Source organism: Lytechinus variegatus, chromosome 3 (genome assembly GCF_018143015.1).
Source record: "Lytechinus variegatus isolate NC3 chromosome 3, Lvar_3.0, whole genome shotgun sequence".
NCBI lineage: Eukaryota > Metazoa > Echinodermata > Echinoidea > Temnopleuroida > Toxopneustidae > Lytechinus > Lytechinus variegatus.
Genome location: NC_054742.1, coordinates 31,496,079 through 31,515,732, shown reverse-complemented (window position 1 = coordinate 31,515,732; position 19,654 = coordinate 31,496,079). Strand labels below are relative to the sequence as shown.

The window sequence follows — 19,654 nt, the reverse complement described above, 5'->3', positions numbered from 1 at the left end:
TTTGTAAAAGATTCCAGGTCATATGAGTAATAAAATGAGCTTCAAATGTTAATACTAAATGATAAATTACACTATTAATGACACTCTCTAAGGCCTAAAAAGGGACTAGAGTTGTAGACTTATTGACCTTTCCATACACAAAATCGAAATAAAAGCACAATAACCTGAACATAATGAACTATTTCCTTCTTTTTCCCCCAATGTTTTTGGCCAATAAATGCCAAATTAAGTAAATAAATTCATGTACTTCTCATCCAGCCTTCTTTTATAGTTAACAATCTGAATTCTGTAGTAGCAGTTGATTTATTTGATTTTATTTGATTAGTGCAATTTTATAAAACGTTTAGTGCCTTATTAAATAATCTTTTATTTAATGTGGAAATAGTACAAATAAATCGATCTGATAATGCCACTTAAAAGTTGCCGAGCTAGAATAAGGGTATGGATTTCATAGATTGATGGCACATCAGCTATGCCATTAGTGCACAGATAATTCATGCTAAACCTTTGTAAAATTCACAACACAGTGGTAATAAGATTTCATTCTCCCGAAGTCATTTTTATCTAGTGGAATACATGATGCACACAAAGCACAGAAAGCCTCTCAAAAATGGTTAATTGTTGGCATGCAGATGAAATAGGCATACTTTTGAAAACTCTCAAGTCAATTATAAGCCATGAATATCAAATCCACTATCAAATAATTTTTCAAGTAATTAAAACGTGTGATTCCATCCAAGGAAGATGATATGATATCATATCCAGTAAGTATCCATATTTCTCCTGATAATAAAAATGAGCCTTAACTTCAATCAATATTCTTAGTTTTTCATTTTTTTTAATAAAAAAGATATCCATATGCTTTATTTCAACATCTCAAAATACATGCATTGAAAATCACTTATGTAAAAATGTGAAAATTTTCACCCGAACATAAAAGTCTAATAAACCCCCTTACTCTCATTTAAAGTGATTGGTTAACATTGGTTTGACTTTTAAAAAATCTGAGCTAGAAGGTCACACTTGTCACCTGTGTCTGTGATATGTTACAAAAATGAAGCCCAGAAAAATTGCGTTTGAAAATCATTATTTAGTGCTTCAAAAATTGAAATATAAATTGACCGGATTCACCATCTTAATTTTGTCCCATACACTAATGTGTACTATTTATGCGTCAATAAGACGGCTATTTACAACATCGGGATTTGCCTTGTAGTTTTAGCTTCTCATTCTCAATAATGGTTTGTTTCAGGGTTTATTAGTTCTAATACATGCACTTGTAACACATGTTTCATCTTGGTTTGAGGATTTTTCAAATCGGCTGCTCACAAAGTTAAACAATACCTTTAAGGTCGCGGGTGTTTACTGCATATGTACAGAGTCTCACCTCCCCCACATGACATCCTCAAGTTAACCTTTACTTTGAAACAATTTGCTACAATAAACTTGTGAACCAATAATGCCTCCAGCACCCTTCTAGATAGATGGAGGCATAAAAAGCTTAGAGTCTAAAGCAAGGAGAGCATGGAAGCAAGCCTGCATGGAAGTATGATCCCTAGATGTAAAAGAATATCTATAGTAAGGTCATGCTCAAACACGGTGTCTATAGCTGAAACATGGTATATAAAGACTGGTTTCAATCAGTCCGGGTTTGTTCAAATTTGGGGTTCTGTCCTGCTCAACCCTTGTTGGGGATTACATGTATTAATCTTGAGATTAAAGAAATCCCATATGAGGGATTTTGCTTGATAGCAAAATGTGGCCTTGGCCTATGGAGTACATTCTAGTGCCGGTATATGTAATGCTTAGTTTCATGGAATAACTATCCTGAGCCGAAACTAAAATGCATCTTAACTTGAAGATTAGCAGGATAATTTATCTGAGGATAAATTTGATTTGAAAAAAAAAGATGACTTGGGAATGTATGTAAAAAAAAATTGATAATTTTCTTCTTTACCAGATTACAAATTACAATACCTTTAATAATTTGCTGAGAAATTATATTTGAAAATCCAATATTATATTTTTATGTTATATCATTTATATGCTTAAATGAATAAAACCTCTATAGACTATATTTTTTTGTGATATATTTGATTGCCTCTTATTTGACTTTTACTGCTATGTCAGCCATTTTATCATAAAGAAATGCTGTGCTCATTAGGCAACATATAAAAAAGAGGGCCACAATCCTAATCCAGTGTTGAGCGTATTGAACTGAATGAGAGGTTAAGGCCTCAAAATCTCATTTAAAGGTCAAGTCCTCCCCAGAAATTGTTGATTCAAATCAATAAAAGAAAATCAGTATATCACTGAAAATTTCATCAAACTCAGATGTCAAATAAGAAAATTATGACATTTTAAAGTTTCACCTATTTTTCACAAATCAGTCATATGCACAACTCACTGACATGCAAATGAGAGAATGATGATGAACCTCACTCATTATTTCTTTCGCTTTTTATTGTTTGAATTATACAATATAATAATTTTTACAGTTTTTGGCAATAAGGACCTACTTGAATGAACCATAAAATGTCAAAACAATGATAATTTCACATGTTCAAGGAGGAACAAAACTTTTTTTCGTAAGACAATGAGAAAATATTTCATATTTCATATGATAAAATACAAAAGCAATAGTGAGTGGGCGATGTCATCAGTCCCCTCATTTGCATACCGACCAGGATGTGCATATAAATTTTTTGTATAATTAAGCAACACTTAAAGATGTCATAACTTTCTTATTGTACATTGATGAAATTTTCGGTGTTTTGCTTATTGGATTTTTCTTTATTTTATTTTTAGTTGAGATGAACTTGTCCTTAAAAAGAATTATTATTCATAATTTGGGGTTTTCTTTCAAGATCAGCAACAACAACATACAGATAGAGATTGTTTCATTGCTTGATGGCAGTGTTGTTAATTTGAAAATATAATACTGCCATGAAAGGCAGAAATCGCAGAAATTTACATACAGATCATATGCTATTTTGTATTCACTCAGCATTTGAAATCTGTATAGGGAGGTATGATTACAAATCCTGTATCAATGAAATTTGAAAGCACACCAACAAACTTGACTATTACAGGGTGGAGCTAAGTTATCTCCACCCTGTACCCCAATCTAAATTCTTGATTAAACTCACCGGCGGGTAAAGTAACATTTGCTAATATTAAGCATAGGTAATCTTTACAGGTGGTTTTGCAATTTCTTTTGGTAAAAGTAATTCTGTAATGATATAATCATTCTACTGCTTCCTATAATGTAGGCTACTTCCACCAATCAAAATGCATTTTTCAACTATACTGAAGAATGTAAAAGTGCTATTCCAAGTGAACTTCAATTGATATCCTATATTTCTAGAATTTCTTCATAACCATTTTTCAACATGCAGAACATATTAAATACATGTATGTTCACTCAGGAAAGAATATCCATTCATGACATTTCATAAAGTCTGTATCATGGCATTGATATATGATCAGCCAAGGCATCACATTCAAGATTGAAGAAATTTGCAGAATTTCAAATTAAATATGAAACCGTCCTCCATTCCACATACATTTGTTTCTCCATCTTTTAAAGACCCTGACCGGTGTAAAAACAATCATATATTAAAAGAAAGGCAATGATTCATACAATACAAATATACCAAAAATATTCTATACATCTCCTTCCATTTTTTAGAAATATTAGATAAAAATCAAAGAAACTGCTCCTCCAAAGTACGCTTCGATTGAGCACCCCACGTCGCCTGGAAAGGATGACGTCATGTTGTGTCTGGAGGGTTCGATTCCATAGGTTTGTGTACAAAAGCATTGGGTATTTTCTTCCATTTCTATATTATGAATCCAATTTTTTTCCCGTTTTCAGATGAAAATGGCACTCACAATTATTCACTGTTGAAATTGATGGAAACCTACAACTATTCACTGCCTTTTTTGTGACTTCTTTGTTTTGGTCTTATTGGGCCTAAATTGCTATGTCAGGAAAAGTTGTGATACATAATCTGAATGCAGATAGATTTGAAATCTACGCCAAATAAGCAGGAAATAAAATATGGCAAAAACTAGTTAAAAACTGTAGATTTCATAATTTAAGCATGTAGGAAAAAATGTATGTGATATCACTCTGTGATGGAAGTGAAGAAAATGAAATGCGTAATCTGGAAAGCAAAAAAAACCCCCAGTTTTTCTGTGTACAAACCTATGGAATCGCGACGCTTCTTACACAACGTGACGTCACGGTCTCGAGGCATTTGAAAAGCACAATAAAGCCTATTTTCTAAGCCGGGTTCGAAGCCCGATAATTGGAATATTCTTAAGCAAAATACTCAGCTGGGAAGGGTGAAAATGAATAAAGCTCACAATGCTGTATTTAGTAGCTTATAAGCATTCGATTGGTATATAATTTGTCAATTTCATTTTTGGGTCCGGTCTGGGTCTTTAAACATAGATCCTGAAAATACATCTTTAAATATAATATGATGGGGGCCCTGTGAGGTGACTTACTGGTTTGCAGTATTAAACTCATTTCATCCTCATTCGATTGACAGTACGAAGGAACAGACAGAAGAACCAGGATAATAAGTGGATGCACTTCATTGCAAAAAGCAAATAAAGCCCTAAGGACTGTGATAAATTGTGTTTTTCTCTTTCCCCATTAGTGACATCCTTTCCAACAAGATTATTGCAGTTTGCAACTAGAAATGTAGGGCACACTTAATTTAAAGAAAAATGTTCAAAATTCAAATCAATTCCACATCGCTGAACAGTAATGGACTTACTTTTCTGCAATGATAATTTAGAAGATTGATACTCAAAATGTTTAGATTAGATAAATGTCAATATATTGAAGCAATTTTTTTGGTATAAGTCAGTGATATGTGTGTATGTAAAGAGTATCCTGCACAAATATTTATATTTTGTTAGTACTATCATCCATGAAATATATAACTTACCCTGCACATGTCAGATCCTTTTTATTTCATGCAAACGTGATTGATTATCTATTTTTCAGCAGCTATCATTTTTGAAATAAATTTTACTGAAAATATAATCACAATAGTCATTATTATCATTGTTAATGAATGATAGCCAAAGTAGCCAAACATCATATTATACTCTTGTTGTTCATCCTGACAATAAGTTCACTTTAATAAAAGCAGAAAAATTAGAGAAAAATAATGGTGAAGCTCATTCAAGTAGTATTTAACCCTATCTAGGCCGGGGTATTTTGGGAGTTCATATGGCCGAGGGGGGCCTCCCAGGCCCCCCCTTGAGATCTCGGCCGTTGACCGCGCGATCGCGCCGAAAATTGGCACACAGGTTGTCTGGGATATAATCTACAAAATGGTATAGTAATTTATTTCATGCGAATTGTTATTAAGTAACTATGCTAATTTATGCGTAATTAGTATGCGAAATCATACTTTTTCCTCTTAACTCCATAAATAAAGCTCCAAATGTTCTAATTTTTGGCATAGAAACTCTTTGTGATGTTCTTAGCAAGTGCACATGAAAAAATTGTGATATCAGATCAATTTCTTATGTATTATATTGTTTTTGCAATTTCTTATGTATTTCTGTTTTTTTGACCTTTTGTTTTTCATTGTTTTTTCAATGAAATTCGTTGGGGACTCTTCTAAGATCATAAACAACATAAAATACATACATTTAGGCCAGCAAAACTAAAAATAATCATACATTTATGATTTTTGGTTGAAAACACAATTTACATTGACTTTGTACAGGAATTCACGTTTTTGAGCAATTTTTGGTCTGACATGCACTTACATAACGATGCGTAACTTCGGAACCACGTACCCGGGTGACGCAAATTTGGTCTCAAAAGTTGCACAAGACTTGCGAGTATAAAGTCAGCGAGAGGCGTGATCAAAAAATTTTGTGCAGCGTAAATATCGCGCGACTCGTTCAGGGGGGCCTCCGAGCCCCCCCCCTCCGGCCTAGATAGGGTTAAAATACACCTTCAAAAACAATCAGATTTATAGATATTTGTCATCTTCAAAATCACCTTAACAAGACAAACTAAGGTTATACATCTACTGCCATCTTGATCTTTTATCCTCAACATTCTCTTCCCACCTCCTCTCAAATGAAAGAAAAACAAATTAGACAAACGACCTCTATTCAGGCAAAATTGGGGATTCCATCAGAGACTGCTGCTTTCAAAAACACGGTGAAGTTGTATCCACACATGCTGTATTTAATACATAACACTATTTCTAAATAAACATAGAATAGAATAAGAAAACAGTAGCCTGTATTTTATCTTTATAAAGAGTAATCATTAAAACAAATTGAAATGCCACAAACGACTTTGTAGATTTTGATATTCATTGGCGGCGGAAGCCAAAAATTTTAGGGGGGCACCACCACAATTTTTTGACAAGTCAAAAAAATTGAGGGGGACACAGGCAAAAAAAAAAAAAGGACATCAGCTAAAAATTTAGGGGGGGGGACATGCCCCCCCCCACCCCGCTTCCGCAGCCTATGTTGAGAATACAAAAGTCATTAGTATGCAAATGAATTTTTTTTTTTAAAAGGTAAATTGTTAGAAATCATTAGAAATACACATCTAATGTGGAGCGTTGGGCCAAGTGGATTAGTCTTCAGACTTTGAAACAGAGGGTTGTGGGTTTGAATCCCAGCCATGGCATAATTTCCTTGAGCAAGAAATTTGTCCACATAGTGCTGCACTCAACCTGATATCCGGCAGGATTAATTCCTCAAATGCACTGAGCGCTGTAAGGCAGCTCGAGCTGAAGCCGGGATAATAATAATAAACAATGCACCTTGGAATAGATTTTTCTAGATAGATGGCGCTATATAAATGCCTATCATTATTATTATTATTACTATTGTTATTATTATTACTATTATTATCATTGTCATTATTATTATTATTATTAACTAGATAAAGATATACAACCTTCTTAACAGCTGATAAATTTGAAAATGACTTGTATCAGATTTGTCACAGGTCCAAATTATATTCCTTATGGATGGTGGAGCTAGAAATTTTGGTATAACACAATACCTTTGTCTAATTTAATGCATGTTGTGAAGATACTGCTTCTATCTCCTTTACTGTTTAAATAGTTGACAAGCTTCGTATTTCGATTTTGGAGGAACTGTGTTGGTTCCTGAGAGGGATTACAACGTGAACAGTGCTTACAGATGCCCTCCATGATTGATGCAAGGAGACCTAATTCAGCTGCGTCTTCTGCTCTAAGATACGGTCACTTACAAAACAATGCTGTTACTCCTCCAACAAACATCTGTTTCACTTTTATCCATCAGTTCAATTATCACTCTCACCCTAAGGGCGGTGTTGCCACAAAATCTTATGAAATTAAAGCCTTATTGCAGGTAACTAAGTTTTACCTGCATTGTTGCAGATCAAGAATGGAAAAGGAAGATGTATCCACTTGGCCTTACACATGACATGATGCACAAGATACCTCCTGGAGATGAAGTTGTTTGATCAAGGCCTCTCTCGTTTAGCAATATCCATACAATCTTGTTGCATTTTGATGGGCATTTGGTTGGGGGGGGGAAGGGATTTCCCCTATGCTGGTATATAATCAATGATTTTGAAAAATGCTTTAGATAGAATGAAAAACTTAAAATCTGCCTTGCCATTTTTTCTTCTTTTCTTTTCATCTCCCATTGATACGCTAAATGGTCAATGGATATTAATTTGTGAGTGATTTTAAGAACTGGCACAAACACTTTTTCCAAGCTTGACAATGATTAACAAAAAGAAAATCAAGCCTAAGCAATTTCATGTAAATCACAGCTCAGTGTAAAGCAAATATCGTCACGATGGCCTCATGTGTGTGGGGGAGTGGGGTGGTGCGCAATGCACTCTTCGAAGTGTTTTGGGCAAGGAAACAAGTTTTAAAAGGGTAAAAGATATCTTTAAATCAATTTTACTGGCTAAGTTCCACGTGTTCTACATGATCAAGGTCTACTTTTATTCACTTAATTTTTTCAAAGTTTTGCGCAAATCCTTTTTCAATAACTTTTCAAAACTAAGTGGTGCTCACTCAAGCGGAAATATTTTTCGACAGTTATATCGTCATTTGCTTAATGGAGCTGTACTGATGTTAAAATGTGGAAAAATCTTCAGGATATTACAAATGTATAATTTTACAGGATTTTTTCTAAGTGTAAACTTTTTTTGATACGCACTGTATAGCGCACATATCCATCATATTAGGTGCTCAAGGTGTTCCTATATTACCCCGGATAAGCTAGTCTACCTATTCCAGTGCTCACAGCTTTTTTAGGAATTACTTCCTTTGGTACCCATTTACCTCACCTGGGTTGAGTGCAGCATAATGTGGGTAAATTTCTTGCTGAATGAAAACATGCCATGGCTGGGAATTGAACCCCCATCCCTAGTCTTGAAAAACGGGCCTTAAACACTAGACCATGATGCCCCACCTTGCATGTTTTAACTTGGTATAAATAATTGTGCTCAGGTTTCTTTAAAATTAAAGTTATCAGCTCTTGAAAAACATCCAAACTTTGAATGCGATTAACTCAAAATTTTATTTTGGAGACCAGCCAAGGTTTATGCCGGTTTTTAAAATCACTGACAAATTGTCAGGTGAATCACTTAATCACTCATTAACTTTTTAAGTTCAAGATCATATTTTCTATTATATGATTTACTCTCCTTAATCTTATGACAGAACATTTACCATAAATCATCCTTGTTGCAAACACAAACAAATATTGACATTATTATAAATCATTCTCATTACTATGACTTGCAGATAGGCTGCACACTCAGTCAAAACCCTAAATAGGTGTCATGCCACTATCAATACTTGTCACCAAACTTTTTTTCTACTTTAACTGAATATTGATGTAAGTGTTAAAAATTGTTGCAGGAAGTTAAAGGTAAATGCTAGTTTTGGTAACGATATCAAAATGAGTTTGTACAGAATCCAATTAAATGACCACCAAAGTGTCTATTTGTATAAATAAAACATAAGTGCCCAGGGATTCTGGAAGAAATTGTGTAATTGCTGAGAAATCAGTAAATAAGCACAGGATTCGGGTAAAGCTTCAGGCCCGACATTCAAAGCAATTGTTATACACTGTCCCACGTGCGCTTATTTGTGTTGGTGATCTTCAGTGTGAACATTTTTCAGCGTAGATTTCAAGATTTCACAAAGTTCAGTTTATGTACCTGTACCAGATCTAGATTCTCGATGATATACTGACAATTAAGCCTTGTTTTACAGACTTTCTCATGAAATCAGTGTTTACTGCAACTACTGGTATTTCTGTTTAATATGTAACACAAAGTCGATTTCAGCAGTATTTTAAGCAAAACATAATGAGAATATGTTGTGAAATAAGTTTTTTTTTCAAGAAAATATCTAAACACTGGAGAGGTAGATCAAGATATGTTTATTTCAAAATTCACCACTACACGATAATCCAAGATTGAGTTACCCCTTAACAGCTCCCCATACTACACAATTCTTCTTGTAAAAAATCACCTGCAAAATGTAATCACTACATGCTATCATTATCCCGTAAAGTGCCCTAATCATTGCTTGATGAGGAAAAACATCTGTTTCTCTCACAAATAATAAACATCAACATCATCTTAGGAGATTCATTGTGTTCTCTAAAGCCTATGAACTTTTCAGCTTGCGGTTTAATGTAACAGGTTTTAATCCTTTTAAATGCTTTATGATTATGCTGCAGAAGATATACTGAAAAAAACATAGCAAATTTGTGCACATCTGATAATTCAAGTCATCAAGATTTTCATTTTCAAATGCAATTAAATGATGAAACTCTAATAAACTGGCACTTCATAAAATCTTCATGAAGTCATGAAAAGTTTGTTGTGGTTCATTGCAGAAGTTTCACCTGACAGAATTTCTTAGCCAAATGGGTTTTTTTTTTTTACAAAAAATCTATTCAAAGCCGTCTTTTTTCAATTCTTTTCAAAGGATGCTAATCCATCTCATATGTACTCATGTCATGTACAAATCATTTGTCATGAGCAGTGAAATGAAGCCTAAAACCACATCATGCCTTACATGTACCTAAAATAGAATGAATCAACTTTGTCTGCGGTTATACATACGTTCCAATACCATGGTTCTTCACAAGCCAAAGTATGCACAATCATAGTTCTAGCCTGATCAGCCTTTTTTGGAATTACATTTAGGTTTAGATTCAAGAAAGAAAAGATTGGGATGATTCTGCATGAAAATAAGGCTCCATTAACCTTACAATGTCTAAAAAATTGTAATCTACCGAAATATTTCATGAAATATCCAGCCATTTGCCTCTCCAAAACAATCAATCTTAATATGATTGAGATAAATTTTTGGATAAGAAATAAAAGAACAATAAGAGAATTTGGGCCAATGGAGATGGAACTAATAATGAAAATGACATATTGTAATTAAGGGGTTCTAAAATAGGTACTACTACAAATTCTCTGTCACGTATAGAAGATGAAACAACTTTTTTTTCAGATGCACTGACTCGACTCAAATATGAACATTTATAAGGACACAAACAGAATTCTGGATGTCCATGCATTATATCCCAGACTGACAAAATTAATTCATTATGTTAACATGCTGTCATATATTCCACTGGGTAATTTCCTGTAGAGGGAAAATACAATTCGTCGGCACTCATCCGAACCGTCGTATCAGTCAATTTTGGTCCACAAAAAAATTGATTTTGAGATTTTTGCAGAAAATGAATGTACAAGTCCTATTCTATTCATAACTGAATTTCTAGGCAGCAATTTATTTTAGTTTTTGAGATATAAGGGGATTTTCATGGCGATGCCATAAACTTTTTAAATAAAATGCACAAATCCTATTGGAAACGCGTACGTAGCAGAGCGATAAGTTTTGACTGACCACGATTTCAATGTGTGCGGGCAGCCAAACTGTCGCATCGGCTGTCTGCACTACATTGACTTTGCACGTGAAAAGCAATACAACGTTTTGACTGACCGCGCGCATTGAAATCGCTTTCAGGGTTGTTGTATTCCCTATGGTGTTTTTGTACAGGGGAAATCTAAACCGCTCAAACCGAGATTACAAGCATGGAGCTCTTTTGCGATATTTTCTCTGATCCTTGCTTTTGTGTAGAAATAAAGATACCATTGTCAAGCAATTGTCTTGGTCTTTCCAACCATGTATTTTTCTAGCAGTGAATATGTTGTAAGGCTGGAGAACTAAGTGTGAAAATTACAGTAAACTTTGAAGTCGATTTTCTCTGAAATGGGTTCGCATCGTCGTATGTGGATATGACGCTTCGGATGACCGCCGACAAATTGATACACATTTAAAAAAGTAATTTTATATATTAACAAAATTTAGTGAAGTCTGTTCAGTACAGTATTTTACAGTTGTCAGTAATGTTTTTATTGTAGATATATCAAATCAAATATGTTTTGTTTACCTACATGTATGGTTAAATTTTACAATTCATCTCTAGATATATTATGAATGAATGAAAAAATACATATATGGATAAAAAAGCAAAAAAAATGAAAACAATTTGATGGATGAATAAACCCAAGACTATAATGAACAGAAAAAAATGAAATACATGAAAGAAAACAACATCATAATGCCCCATGAACCCTCAGCACTACCTTATCCTAAGCTTTGGGGGAAATTCATACCTCTAAATCCCCCAATTGGTTCCCAGTTGAGCTGTAAATCTTGGCGTGATGATATTGATGTAAAAGCTAATATTACAGAGGCCTCTTGGCATTTACTTATATTTATTCGGTATATGCTTCATGGGGGCACACTCTTATTCCTTTCCCGTCTTAGAGGCAATTAACATGAACCATGCAATTCTGAGCAGTATCTTAACTTGGAATACAGGCTAAATAAAGAATTATGCCTTTTCTTCTTCTGGTATTTGAATCTTATATTTTACATCTCATTGGGAACTCTCTTCTTCATAAATCCCCCTTTTCATAGATCCATCACCCCACTGTTATTTGAATATCTTAATAAAACACTAAGCTGTCTTACTCACTCGCTGAAAAGGAAAAAATGTGTTAATATTGCGGGTCAATGTAAATTCTCTGCACATGAAATAAAACATCAAGGGCCCTATAGCAATGAAAAAGGCAATCAGTTGCAGGTAAACATGAAGCAAAACTAAAGTCTATATGAATATACAGACACAAATAGTTACATTTAATTGTATCAATTCCATCTCTTTATATTTCAGGGCCCAGAGAATAATAAGCGATTAAAAGGACACTAATTGTTAAAACATACATTGCAAAAACAAAAAAAGAAATATCCCAGTTGAAACCATTTACTTAACATAAGAGCTCCCGAGAACCGGAAAATGCATATCTTGTGCTTTCTAACAGAAGGAGTTTGAGTTTTGATTTTGATTTTGTCAAGTTGACACAGGGATGAATGCCAATGCAAAATGTAATATCTTTGAGTGCAGCTTGTGTGCTTGATAGAGACCCTGACAAAGTATAGGACTTACCAAAGAAAATAGAAGCTACCTTCTAGGATTGGGGTAAGAGAATCTGACAGATGCCTCAAGCTCTGTCTCAGTTTAGTCAGAGCAAAAGATAAATAGGGAGTGCAGAAGACAGAAAAGGAGACAGAATACGGGAGAGGGAGACAGAGGTAGATATATGGGATATTACATGTATGGATGACAAAGAGATGAAGATGGAGAGACACATAGAGGGGTGGGGAGATAGAGAGTGGAGGGAGAGAGGGGGGAGGCATGCAATGAATCAGGCAAGCAGACAGGGGGAGATTAACTCTTAACATGCCATAGGAATTGCAGCTCTATTGGATTTATACATATTCTGTTGTGCCAATTGGCGACAAGCTTCAAGTTAAAAGAGAGAGAAAGGGTTCAAGTAAAACAGACAGTGAAAGAGAGAGATAAAGAGAGGGAGAGAGATAATGGTTTTAGTGTAGCTTGAATAAATAATAGTCAGAAGTCACAGTCAAAATAAATGCAGAATCTTGGGGCAATGAAACCATTTTCTTAAGTTCTCTTCTAAATTTCTGCATCCATCACATTGAACATATTGCTCCCAGCAAGCTGAAAAGATACATAATTTGAGCCATTATCCCTGCAATGTTTTTTACCCCTGCAATAATTCAAATGCTAGGATCGAGCAACAGAGAAATGCTAGAGGCACAAACATTGCTCTCCAACATGCATTTTATTGATATTGGAGGGATAATTGCTCTTTATTTTTTAATTAGTATTTCTTCTTCAGGTCTTTGAATTTTTTTTATCTATGAACCACCTAGCTCTTCAAATGAAAATGAACAGTCAACACACATTTTGGTTAACTTCTTAAATGAAATACGAATAACTTTAAAGATTAATACATGTATGTAGAATTTTGCAATAGAAATAAATTCGAAGGTAAGAGTAAAATAACTATAAAAAATAATTTGCAATGTTTGCAATAATAGAAGGGGAAAAATAGGATCGTTAGTATGTTGTTTTTTTTTCGTTAATTTGTTTTTCTTTATTTAGGGATATGAATATTTTTTTTATTTTTTCTTTGTGGATTGAGACTGCGACTGGGACTTCTCGCGTATCATAGAGCTGAGCCCATCCATTATCCTATTACCATGACAACACAGTACCTGACACATTAACAAAAATGTGAACCGCATGTCTTCATTTCAAGACAAATGTGTATACAAAGTCTCATGAGTATTGGGTGAATTCAATGCACAATATGTGATGGCCCCCAAGTACACTGATTCCTACAAACCTCCATTCTAAGGGGTGTAACAATAGTTTATAGCCAAACAATAATATGAAAGGTATGATGGAACAACCCACCTGCACCATAATCATCATCATCATCACAATTATTGTCATCATTATTATCATCATCATCATCATCATCATGATCGTCATCATCATCATTATCATCATCATCAGCATCATCACAATCATTATCATCATCATCATAATCTTTGTCATCATCACCATCATTGTCATCATTATCATGATCATCATCACCATCATTGTCATCAGTATTATCATCATTAGCAGCAGCAGAAGCAGCATCTCTGCCACCACCACCATCATTATTATTACCATTGCTGTCATCATCACCATCATTAACATTATCACTATCATTGTCATTATGATCATTGCCACCATCATCATACTCAATTTTCATATGAAAATGTAAAATAATTCTGTAGACGTACCATGCTCAAGAGACCCTATATTAACAGCTCAATGACATTTGCTCTGGTGACAATTGCTCCAATGGAAAATCCGCACATTAAGCCAAACATAAAATCTATCTTCTGTCACTAAATAAACCCTAATCCGTATCTTTACATTATTCTGAACCAAAAACTTTAAGCAAATGTTGTAGGAGCAAATGTCCTGTCACCATATTTCCACACCATTTATGAAAAAATTCATTTTGTCTTCGATTTCATATCATGCTATCCAGATCCCACACAAAATATCAAGTCTGCCAATCATGATAATAATACGGATGTTCACCGACTTCTTCAATTGAAACACTGATCGCTGGATTTCAATTCAAACCGGTATTATCTGAAATCATTTTTTGTTGGGTTTCCTACTTTCTGAATGGTTCATGACATTTACGCAAAGCTTGAGTTCTGCCAATCCTGTTCTAAGATTTCCCAGGCTTTCATTTTGATTCTTACTTTGGTGTGAGGAGGAGGACTGTGTGGGCTACACCAGTGATTTTTTTTCTAGAGTTGCATTTCTTTAGAAAAGAAAGAACCAGTTTAATATAAAGAGTACAATGAATGTGCATATTCAATGAAGAGAACTTGTCCCAATTTTACTCCTAATATAAAACATAAAATGATCAATCCCCATTTAAAAGGGCTGCAGAGAACCCAAATTGTCAATGTTATATCAATATCATTAATATCTGGTGGAATCACTGTTATCATGTTAACTTCACCCATTATTATATTGAATATAGTATGTTTAAAATATAGATTACGTGGCCACTAGGCTATTGGGCCCTTTAAATGGAATTAACCATTTAAGTCTTGAGACTGATGTTGCTTTCCTGAATATGTAATGAGTTTCACATGATATACATTACCCCCATAATCTGTTTTAATTGTTGATTTAAATCACCATCACACAGGTTAGACCTAGATTTATCAGAACATCAGAGCCACTCAAGCTTTGAAAAGATGACTTGCCTATGATTGCAGTATTGTGCAACTCCATCGACAACATATTCCTAAGCTTGGAGTCTGCCGAAAAAATGTCTTACTCTTGACATTTCATGATTTATCTGTCTGAGGCCATGCAGAACAAGATAATTTTTTACTTTTTTCTTAGGGAGTAAACAAATGCTGATGCATATCTTCTGTGGGTGTTAATAGCTTGAAATGTCAGTGGTATTTTCAAAAAGATCATCTGAATCTAACTTAAAAGATTGACATTCACCCCACTCATGGGGATTCCAAGCACTCATTTATCAAACCTTTAGTGGCAAAGTTTGTGTAAATGTTTAATCTTAAACCTGGAGCTTGAGTTGCTGTGTCTTATAAATAAATACTATTTGAACAAGAATTCTAATATGCTCTGAATATGTCACATATCACAAATATATATTATTTTAAATACTTAATCAACATTATGAACACAATAAACTCAACTATCACCCAAGTCACTTAATTCCCTTTACTTAAACTTAACATAGTCTGTCCCATGTTATGAACTTGGTTTAATTTAAAACCATGGCCAATGGAAAACCAAATGTGATGCAAATCCTCATTATAAATTTATCATCACATTTGGCTCACAAAGGATTACAAACCCTCTTGAAATGATAAAATCATTTGGCTCTAAAAGGATTACAAACCGTCTTGAAATGATAAATTTAACAGGTTCCTTACAATTAAAACATGGAAAGATCCATATAAATTCACAGGAAAAATATGGTGTACATTCTAAATTCCAAGGATTTAAAATAAATCCAGATCAGCTGTGAATAGTGACCAGCCAAATATTAGATTTAGATTTAAACCTTGTTGATTGACATATAAATGTAAAAGATTTGAATTTTATTCAAAATTTAATCCTTAAGATTTAAAATAAATTCAAAATTCGGCTAGTCACTATTCACAGCCGATCTGGATTTATTCTAAATCCTTGGAATTTAGAGTGTATGCAAATGTTTGACACTTATAAGTTTTTTTCCAAAGAATATGGGCCAGAACATTCTCTGGTGTATATATTAAAGGAAAGTATGGTAGGTGGTGATTTGTACATTTCTACATGTTTATCAAAAATAGAAGTTGATACAAGTCTGAAGTGTATTCCAGGTTTCTCATAAATAAAGAATGACATTTACATTAAATAAAAAAAACAGCAAGTAATCATGCCAATCTAAAAAGCAAACAGCTAGCAGAAAAATATGTGTTTGTTGTAACTGAATAGACTATTTGTAGGCAAAGGGGGAAAACCCAACCTGTTTTATTTTCTCATAAAATGGATGAATAATCTCTTACCTTTCTTGACCTGCTGTGTCCCATAATTGTAAATGTACTCTTTGGCCTCTTGTTGTAGGATCTGCACCTTTAGGTCTATGTGTCTGTAAAAAAAGTGAAAAATAAAAAATAAAGCCAAATGCAAACCATTTCATAGTAAAAAAAAACAAATTCTGAGAAACACAATCTTACTTCTTACTTCATATCTAATAAAGATCACTTCAAAGTTCAACTTCCAAAATAGTTTTAAACCAAGAGCAATTTGAGGTTTATTGGAACTACAAAATGCTTAGAATGTTTTAGGCATTTTAAGAGTTAAGCCAATGGAAATCCCATCTTTCTTGAGTGGTGGTCCCTGCATACAGTCAATGAAAAATATGTGGTTAATTGGGTTAAAGTGTTCATGTGAACTCATTACATCATTAATTACAGTTACACTGTTTAGACAGCAATTAGTCATAAATCTGAAACTGTCAGACCAATTTACTGTACATGATGATGATGATAACAAAGAGTGTGTATGTACTAACTTGTTTTATATCTTCATTAGATAATCAGGTACATTCTATCACGTTTGTAATAAGTAATAAATTCAAGTTTTCTAACATCTATTTTACAAACTCTGGAGTAACCAATTGGTGATAATTGGAATATCTACTTCAGGGCCCTATCTTACAAAGAGTTGCGATTGATCCAATCAATCACAACTATGGAAAGCCAGCAAAGTCAACTTGGAAATATGGATGTATGTTCAAAAACTTTTCTAGATATAAATGTATATCCATATTGATTTCATAACAAGTTAGTGTGTTCTCCTTTGTTTACAAAGCACATTTTTTGCAATTTCCTGTATAAAAAAAGTATGTCACAGATGGATTTAAGATTGATTGGATCAATGGTAACTCTTTGTAAGATGGGGCCCTGAAGATCTGCTGAGTGAAATGGTAAGATGTATGTTATCAAAGCTAGACATGCACTTGTCAATATTTACCCTCATTAGAGGCATATAGCAAAGGTGCCATGGACAAGAATTTAAGACTAAAGATTTCAAAGGATGAGGAAGAACAGAATGAAGAAGATGAAGACAAAGGAGAGGATCTGAGGGTTGAGAGAGGGGGTAAAAATATTAAAGAGAAAAAGAGAAATAAAGAGAGAAAGAGATATAAAGAAAAAAAAAAAAGAAATGATTAGAGAGGAGAAAAAAATGCAAAGGAATAAAGAAAAAAACACAACAAGTGGAATGCCTCTGGCCGTCTCACCTGCATCACGCGGTTCAATATAGCAGCAGTGCTGACTTTGAATACTACTCTAACTCGCACAAGATGTTCAGTGATACATGGTTACTCTTATATCCACTTTTTATGAACTAGACCAATAAACTTACAGAGATTCACAAAAAACCCCAACATGGCCAAAGTTCATTGACCTTACATGACCTTTGACCTTGATCATGTGACCTGAAACTCAAACAGGATATTCAGTGATACTTGATTACTCTTATGTACAAGTTTCATGAATCAGATCCATAAACTTTCAAAGTTATGATGGTAATTCAACAGATACACCCAATTCGGCCAAAGTTCATTGACCTTTGACCTTGGTCATGTGACCTGAAACGTGCACAGGATGTTCAGTGATACTTGATTACTCTAATGTCCAAGTTTAATGAACTAGACCAATAAACTATCAAAGTTATGATGGTAATTCAACAGATACCCCTGATTCGGCCAAAGTTCATTGACCCTAAATGACCTTTGACCTTAATCATGAGACCTGAAACTTGCACAAAATTTTCAGTGATGCTTGATGACTATTATGTCCAAGTTTCATGAATCAGATCCATAAACTTTCAAAGTTATGATGGGAATTCAACAGATATCCCCAGTTCGGCCAAAGTTCATTGACCCTAAATGACCTTTGACCTTGGTCATGTGACGTGAAACTCATGCAGGATGTTCAGTGATACTTGATTAACCTTATGTCCAAGTTTCATGAACTAGGTCCATATATTTTCTAAGTTATGATGACATTTCAAAAACTTAACCACAGGTTAAGATTTCGATGTTGATTCCTCCAACATGGTCTAAGTTCATTGACCCTAAATGACCTTTGACCTTGGTCATGTGACATGAAACTCTAATAGGATGTTCAGTAATACTTGATTAACCTTATGGCCAAGTTTCATGAACTAGGTCCATATACTTTCTAAGTTATGATGTCATTTCAAAAACTTAACCTCAGGTTAAGATTTGATGTTGACGCCGCCGCCGCCGCCGCCGTCGCCGCCGCCGTCGGAAAAGCGGCGCCTATAGTCTCACTTTGCTTCGCAGGTGAGACAAAAATGATAAACATAATGATACAACAAAAGATTAACAGATTCTAGATTTAATAACTATTGTTTGATATTGATGGAATTTATTACAACATTCTTTGTATCATGAACAAGAGAAGTAACATATGAGACACATAGATAAAGCATAAGCTCGATAGAGAGGTAAGAATATGAGAAAGAAGCTTGCACAGAATGAGAACCTCAGAAGGACCTGATACCTCATAAGATCACGTATGACCTGGTTTTTGAATGCAACAAATTCTTTGCCTCATCGCATTACCAATGTTTCCATATTGCTAGGCAAGTCACAAACACTCCTTACTTTTCTTCTCCCAAACCACGCTTATTCCCCATTGACTTGAGAATTAAACATGCAAATTTCTTTCTAAACACACTCTAGACATTTATTTGTAACTGGCCCATGTAGCGATCATGTGACATGACTCTCATGCAAGGCTCCATATTGTCTGACAAGGAAAGAGTGTCAGAGAGTAGGTGGACAGCTCTTAAGAACTCTGATGTCTCAGAAATGCTATCTCCTACTTCTCTTGGGATTTACAGGGTACACTGGATTGGTCTTGACTTGAAATAACAAAATAGGGTTACAAAATGATGATTTCTAGTTTTAAACTTGACCTGACTCTTTACTAAGACACAATCTGAATAATGATGAATCCAATCCCATCTCTATGAAAAGCCAGTAACATCATAATTCAATGTATGAAATAAATATCGGTCCAATTGACAACAAATTCAACTGTGTGCATGT

The 19,654-nt window shown here is 34.2% G+C and overlaps 1 protein-coding gene across 1 annotated transcript in view; it reads right to left on the bottom strand.

Annotated features, from left to right (window-relative positions):
- Window positions 1-17,559, bottom strand: part of LOC121412004 (ras-related protein Rab-27A-like) — a 29,704-nt gene extending 12,145 nt beyond the window's left edge. Inside the window, exons 1-2 of the mRNA XM_041604918.1 lie at window positions 17,545-17,559; window positions 16,575-16,657 (exon numbers count right to left, since the gene is read on the bottom strand). Of these exons, the coding sequence (XP_041460852.1) occupies window positions 16,575-16,657; window positions 17,545-17,559 (98 nt within the window). The remainder of the gene's footprint in view (window positions 1-16,574; window positions 16,658-17,544) is intronic.
- Window positions 17,560-19,654: the final 2,095 nt, after the last annotated feature.